General features: G+C 31.9%; 1 protein-coding gene across 1 annotated transcript; it reads left to right on the top strand.

Annotated features, from left to right (window-relative positions):
• Positions 1-348: 348 nt before the first annotated feature.
• On the top strand, positions 349-6774 carry LOC132740116 (uncharacterized; the record flags this gene model as incomplete). The annotated part of the gene is given in 4 exon segments (XM_060727969.1): positions 349-541; positions 2551-2668; positions 3514-3904; positions 4989-6774. Coding segments are annotated over 3 exon segments (630 nt in total). The 3' UTR covers positions 5152-6774.
• Between the last annotated feature and the right edge of the window lie 1292 nt (positions 6775-8066).

The raw sequence follows: 8066 nt of genomic DNA, 5'->3' as shown, positions 1-8066 counted from the left end.
AATGATTTTTAATTGATTAAAGTTTTACAGCAATGATGTTGAAATCGAAACTCAGATACATGTATATGTGATTTCTTTATGTTACTATTCTCATTCAGGTTGAAAAGGGCTTGTACTAACTTGATTTATGAAAATATTTATATGCAAAAGGCATTATTTTGTATTATCATAATTTAGCAATGTTTACTACTGTATGTATCCAATGAAATCTACTCATTTCCTTATGTATATTTTTCCTGTAATCAAATAGAATAACATAATGATATCATATTTTTAAACTGCTTTTTTAACTGATTAAAGCTTAGCAACTGTGATAAAAGTCCTAAGGTAATTGGTGATTATTTATAGTTCCAGAAGAACCAGTGACTATAAAAAAGGTAGGACCTCCAAAAGGTCGTGAGATAATTCAGTATGAAGACATGTTCAGTAAGAAATCCACACCAGTTGTTGAAGAGAAGAAGAGTACAGTCAGGCTGACAAAATCTGCCTCAGAGAGTGTAATAAGACCTCGGTTTTACAGCTAAACAGGGGACCACCTAAGGTAACTTTATGTTGCAACTAGTGTTGTTATATTTTTCTTGTCCTTCGGGATCATTGATACCAGCACTATTAAGTGTTGAGAATTGAGTACCGCTCAAGCCGGTGCTAGGGGGGCGTGAGGGATGTTGCACATATTCATTAACCCTCATGTACAGACTCGATCAAACCGAGTCTGCAATTCTCTGGTAATTTTGTTGTGATTAATACTTCCGAGGGATCACTTTGTTTCCAGATTTTTATGTTTTAAGTTTATAAAATATATTATTTTATGCATTTATAAAGTTATATTAAAACTGTTTTGAAGAAGAGTTAGGTGTTAGAATATTTAGACCTAAACCTGCTGTATTTTAGCTCCCCTGTCACAAAGTGACAGGGTGAGCTTTTGTGATCACTTTTCGTATGGCGTCCGTCCGGCCGTCCGTAAACTTTTACTTTAAATGACATTTCCCCATATACCACTAAGTCAATTTCATCCAAACTTCACAGGAATGTTCCTTTGGTGGTCACCTTTGAAAATTGTTCAAAGAATTTAATTCCATGCAGAACTCTGGTTGCCATGGCAACCGAAAGAAAAAACTTTAAATATTTTTCTTTTAAAAAACCCTAAGAGCTAGAGCTTAGATATTTGGCATGAAACATCTTCTAGTGAGTGTCTACCAAGTTTGTTCAAATAAAAGCCCTGGGGTCAAAATTGGCCCCGCCCCAGGGGGTCATTGATTTTCCCTATATGCATATAGTAAAAACTTAAAAATAGGTCCTCTTTTAAAGAACCCAAAGAGCTAGAGCTAAGATATTTAGCATGAAACATCTTCCAATGAGTGTCTACTAAGTTTGTTCAAATAAAAGCCCTGGGGTCAAAATTGGCCCCGCCCCAGGGAGTCATTGATTTTCCCTATATGCATATAGTAAAAACTTAAAAAATCTTTTTAAAGAAATCAAAGAGCTAGAGCTAAGATATGTAGCATGAAACATGTTCTAATGGGTGTCTACCAAGTTTGTTCAAATAAAAGCCCTTGGGTCAAAATTGGCCCTGCCCCGGGGTCATTGATTTTCCTTATATGTATATAGCAAAAACTTAAAAATCTTCTTTGAAAAAACCCAAACAGCTAGAGTTTAGATATTAAGCATGAAACATCTTCTAGTGAGTGTCTACAAAGTTTGTTCAAATAAAAGCCCTGGGGTCAAAATTGGCCCTGCCCCGGGGTCATTGATTTTCCTTATATGTGTATAGCAAAAACTTAAAAATCTTCTTTGAAAAAACCCAAATAGCTAGAGTTTAGATATTAAGCATGAAACACTTCTAGTAAGTGTTTATAAAGTTTGTTCAAATAAAAGCTCTAGGGTCAAAACTGGCCCCGCCCCAGGGGTGTCATTGTTTTTAACTATATGTGTATAGAAAAAACTTATAAAATCTTCTTTTAAAAAACCCAATAAGGTAGAGCTTAGATGTTTAGCATGAAACATCTTCTTACGGGTGTCTACCAAGTTTGTTTCAAATAAAAGCCCTTGGGTTAAAATTGGACCTGCCGGGGGGGGGGGGGGGGGGGAGATCATTGTTTTTCATTATATGTGTGTAGTAAAAACTTATTAACATCCTGAAACATCTTCTAATGGGTGTCTTCCAAGTATGTTCAAATAAAGCCCTGGGGTTTAAACTGGCCCCGCTCTGGGGGCCTATATACAGGTGAGCGACCTCAGGGCCATCATGACCCTCTTGTTTAATAAAAGCCCCACCTGAAGGTTGGTGGCAGGAGAACAGAAGGTCCTTTTACTTTGAAAGGCAACAGGACTTTGTTATAATTAGCTGTAACATTAACACCTATACTTATTGTCCTCCGGTGACTGACGTAGGTTTTATGACCTCATTCGTCATTTTATTAACAACAGTGCTTGAATTGTCATCAATCTCATCTTATGAATAGATCAAGAGGAAAAGTTATACAGCAATGAAATTGAAAAGTTAAAGTAGAGATTTTACAGGAATATATCATATTTATGTAATGTTTGCAGGTGGAAGTAAAAGATGCCACTGTAAAGACATTTGCAGAAATCATGGCGGAGAAGAAGAGGAAACGATTGTTAGCTCAACAAGAAAAACCATATACACCAATATCATTTGATGATAAAGGTAGGAATATTATTATATTTCTATAAAGTGTAACATGGAAAAACTATATATAGCTATTTCATTTGATGTGTTGAAATAACTGAGATTTGATAAAATGGATACATTTAACAATATATCTAAAAGTTATTTTGGATATTGAAAATTTATTATTAATTAAATACAAGGTCCTTGAGGTAATTTTTCCTATCATAGTTTCTTCTTTGTATATTCAAAATCACTTAATCCCCAAAAAAGAAAGGGAGATGGCCAAGTGGTTTAAAGGTGTATGTGTCTTTCAAATCAGGGAATATGGTTTTGAGTCTTTTTCACAACCATAATTCCTTGTATGAGACCAATACTGGTTAGTTCCAGGAAGTGGATTCGAAAATGATTAAAAGAAGCTTTAAATCTTTTGTAAAAATCAGCTTTAATATGCACATATTGTGTGTTAACAACTAAAAATTTGGCACATGGATTATATATTCTCAAAGAATTAAGACCTGTTTTGTCTATAACTTATTATTTGTATTTCAAATCCTTTTATCCCTGCATAATCGTAAAAGGCGACCAAATGGTTCTAATAACTGGAAACTATGTATCTATTGGCTTTAGCAGGTAGGATAGTTTTGACCCCTGGTGTTGCTTTAAGTTTGTAACACCCGAGGTTAGCAAAAATCATCTTTCCTGTTTTGGCGCCATATGACGTATATTATGTCGGTGCGCTGTATAACCAAATAAATCAAACTTACTCAATATAATCAATATTTCTGCATAGTTGTGTATATTTTATTTAATTTCTATAGAATATATTAAGCAACCTCCATATCTTCTATTCAGTGTTCATACAATGTTTAAATGTGTTTCAGAATCATCACAAGGAAGTATATCAGCAGATGACAGGCTATCACCTACACCATCACAATCCACAATATCATCCAGCATTTCTAACATCTCTAGTCCAGTAAAAACATTGTCTCAACCACCAAGTGCTTCAAATACAGAAAAAACTGAAACGAAATCTCGCTGGAAAAAACGCAAAACGAGCATTCCAGAAGTTTCTGCACCGGAAAAAATTATTACAGAAACTCAGAAAAATAAATTCGAAATCACAAAAGATAGTAAACTTTCAAGTGAATCAGATATGTTTGTAGTGGATAAAAGTGAAAAGGTGGATGAATCTGGATTTGACGAAGAATTTACCTCACTAACATCTGTATCACCTGTGAAAACTGAGCCATCTAATACTTTTAATGAAAGGTAAGGCTGTTTTAACCCTGAACCTGCTGAATTTTTAAAATTTTTGGAAAAATCCATTATCATAGGATTCATACAGTCTTAAAAGGTGCTTAAATTTGAGTCCCTTTCTTAAAAAGTGCTTTCAAATGTAAAAAAGTGCTTAAAAGTCCTTGAAATTGATTACTGTCTTGAAAAGTGCTTAAAAAGTGCTTAAATTTGCTGAAAATATGCTTGTAATTGATTGAATGACATAGTATTAATAAAAATCAACAGTTAACAAAATCAAAAAAATGATCCAATTCAGTATCAAAATCATTGAATTATTTCCTCAAGGTAATAGTAAGTTGACAAATTGCAGTTGTTTTGGACTAATTTGTATTTGATTCACCCTTTGTTGTTCTTCTATAAAAGCTTAAAATTTTGGCAAGAAAATGTGTATAATTCAAGAAAATGGTGAATAAACTATCCTTGGGTTGAATAATGTTTTGAAATATGTGCAACAAATGTGCTTAAAAATGGGAATACGTGCTTAAATAGTGCTGAAAAAGTCCTTGAATTTTGGCATTGGATGTCTGTATGGAGCCTGTATCAATTTTGGATGTGCACTCTGGTCTGGCTCTATACTGGTGATAAAGGCTAATCACTATAAGTTTTATCAGCTTAAGGGCTAAGCCAAGGAAGCTTTTGAGTGTTGATGGTTTTATAATTTGCTCGTGTTTTTTTTATGTACAAATGGCCGCTACACACATTGTTGTAATTATGCTCTGATTGGCAGACAAAGATTAAAGGGACATTATGCCTCAGATATTTGATTTATTAAATTCTGTAGAAATGTCAAACATGAGTTTAATAATGTTTAAACAATGGATTTAGAGCATGATAGATGTTTATCAGCTGAGGAAAGTAGCACTGAATGTGCAGTAATGTGTCCTATAAGTAATAAAATGTAAACAAAGTAGTAATTTTACTTCCATACAAAATACTGATTCATAACAATGCATTTTGACATGGATTAGAGAAGAAATAAGTCTGCTGTTATTAACATTATATTCTATTGTTTTAAAAATCTCTTCTTCTACTCATGTTTCCTTATTTTCTGTCACAGTAAAAAAGGGAGAGAAGAGAAGAAAAGCATATCGGAGAGTTTTATGGACTTTGAAGACGATTTACTCAACATGGATGATGATGACGACATAGATCTCGAGCTGGATGGTGGCGGCAAGGATACTGATGAACTAATGAGAGAAATTGATGAAATGCTCTCTTAAAATTACAACTTTGTTTAACGGTTAATGTGATGTGTAAGCATTCTATAATGACAGTTGCTCAAATGCTATGACTAAAGATGAGCGAAGACTGGAGAGTAGTGTTTCATTTGATGATAAAGAGAAAGAGATTGCTAATGCTATAGAAAAAGAGATTGTAATAGGTTTAGAAGTTTACATTTTGTAGATAGTCACAGTGCTTCTTTGCATACGGTCTGAGTGCTATTTTAATGCCTATTATATTTTCTGTCTGAAACTTCTGTACACAACACCAGTGTTATACTTTGTTAAAATGTAAATAAGACCTCATTCTTCTTGCCCAGGACTGAAGGCCATTTTGAACTAGGCTTAATTTGTATATTTATATTTCATGAAGTATTTTAGTTAGATGAGATACTAATAAAAATGACATTTAAAATTTTGTTGAGTTGCACGTCCGATGAAAGTTCAAGAAAGAGATTTAGCACTTGGTTAATAATAATTATAGCAGCAATTTAGACATGTTTCCAATGTATTTGAATGCCTGCATGCTATGTTATTGGTCAGTTGTACTTACCACAAAAAAACAACAACAACCAGTCATGGATATAGGACATCTTTTAAAAATTTCATGATTTTATTAAAAAAATGTGCTATAGGAAAAGTGTTAAATTTTCTGATGAATTATTATGAAATAAAAATTTGTTAATATGATTAGAGGCCATAGAGGCTATTTATATATATATTTTTATTGGTTAAGATGAAACTAAAGTGAATAGTTTTAGAAAAGCTTAATTTGTGGACACTTAAATAACTTTGGGATAAAAGTTGATTTTTTTTAAAGAGATTTTTGTCATTATTTTATAAGTTGATTTAATAAGTGAATTCTGAGAATTTAAGTTTATAGATTAGAAGAAAAAAAAAGACAATGACTAATTGTGAATGAAATAAAACAACACCAAAAAAACCAACAACAACACTAACTTATGTTGTTATTTAAAAAAAAAACAAAAAACAAATTGATATGCTCAAATCAACCAATATGATGTGTTAAATTGTTATATATTTTTTTCTTCAATTTTAAGATTGTCAAACAGTGGTTGATGGTTACATGGTATATGAAGTACCCATTGCATTTCATCTGTTATAGACACAGAATTTATAAACCTTTATTCATATGTTTTCATGAAACGTTTGTGTGCAATACATTAAGCAGATATGATTTTGAGAAACACAAAGAACTGTTTTAACATGTCTATGTGCTTAATTGTCAGAGCTACTTTGACAATAAAAAAAAAAGAAAAAAAAAGTAGTTACATGTAAATAGTGTCTAACTTTGCAAGACATTTACTCTATGTGTACGTTTGTTTAATTTACTGGCAACCTTTGATATAGTGCAATCTTTCAAGAGAGTATGAATTATTAATGTATACTTTAAAATTACAAATAATTAATTGATGAAATTGAATATTGAATGACGTAGATAGCCATGTCTTCACAGTCTGTCTATGGTTTATTAAAGGCCAGCTGAATCTGGTGGAAATAACGTTTTTCCTATGACACAATTGTAAAAAAATCAATTTCTGTATAGATTATGGAAAGATGAATTATACATAATTGTGAATAAAAAATAAAAGAAAAATTTTGCGTCTTTCTTTTAATTTTGTTCCCTTCTCTATTTTTTTTGAATGCTTGATAAAGTTGGTATTTCAAGGGAAAATTAACAGATTTAATATCAACCGATTTTAGTCTCTGTCTGAAAGAGGCTCTTAAGAAGAGGAAAATATATCCTTCATTTATTTCCAAATTTGAAAGAAATAAATATAAGGACACTAGCTTCTAAACCACTTGGCCATTTTCTGGATTATCTGTCAAGGTATAGCCTTTTGGTACACTGATTTGAACTACTATTTATTTATTTATTTATTAGAGTTTCAATAATGATAATGTATAATTCAATCATTCAATCAATGTACAATGCAATATATGACAGTTGCATACATATAAAACCTTTCCGGATACTTTTCTAACAGCCCTCGTATATGAAACCAATCAAATATTTGATTCACTAGAGATACTATATAATTATCAACACTACATGGGTGAAAGTTTTCAGGACTATTCCTGAAGTTCAGGATTTTCAGTCTCCTTAAAGCCTTCTACTTCCTATGTAAAACTATAGAAAAACTGCTAAATTCAGGATTTTCAGGATTTTTAAAATTTCCAACTTTCACCCATGACACTATCCCATATTTCCAAGACTTCTCAAGCAATCACCTTGATATGGGACCAAGTTAAAAAATCTAAATTTATATACTTCTAATACAAGTTCATTCTTGATATAATTATAAGAAATCATCATGAAAGGGGAGTTAAAATATCCACATACTAAAATTTATATATCTCTAACCTCATTCTGAATGATATTTTAGTATTTTCAAGTAATTTGTTATCTTCTTTATCGATTTCCATGATTTGCTTTTGATAGATCAAATTTTTATCGTTATATACTTTTAATGTTCCATTCTCTAAGACAATAATTTCATGAATTGACGCTTTCAGCTTCCATTTTAAGTTCAATTTTTGTTTGAAAATAGAGGTATTGTTACAGTTATGTCGCCATTGCCGTTGCCGTCCGAAAACTTTTAACTTTGATCACAACTTTTTAAGTTCTTGGTTTGTCGTCTTCATTGCGCCTGGTCTTAAATGAAACATTAATCTCCAAAAAATTATTTCCAGTCCCGCCATTTAAAAAACCGTCAGTGGTGTCCCTTTAATAAGCAGGTTAATTAATTCTTATTAACTACAAATTAGAAAAAGAAAAACGGTCAGATCCTTTAACACGGAGTTATGGCCTTTGATTAGTTTAAATGGGCACATTTTGTTTAAAATTTTGCAGGTTATTAAAAGAAAATAGTTATCGATTGGTCAATATTCTC

Source organism: Ruditapes philippinarum, unplaced genomic scaffold, assembly GCF_026571515.1.
Source record: "Ruditapes philippinarum isolate M1 unplaced genomic scaffold, ASM2657151v2 ctg4594_1_1_1_1, whole genome shotgun sequence".
NCBI classification, from domain to species: Eukaryota; Metazoa; Mollusca; class Bivalvia; order Venerida; family Veneridae; genus Ruditapes; species Ruditapes philippinarum.
The sequence above is the reverse complement of the archived record's forward strand: the minus strand, read 5'-3'. Positions and strand labels throughout refer to the sequence as shown.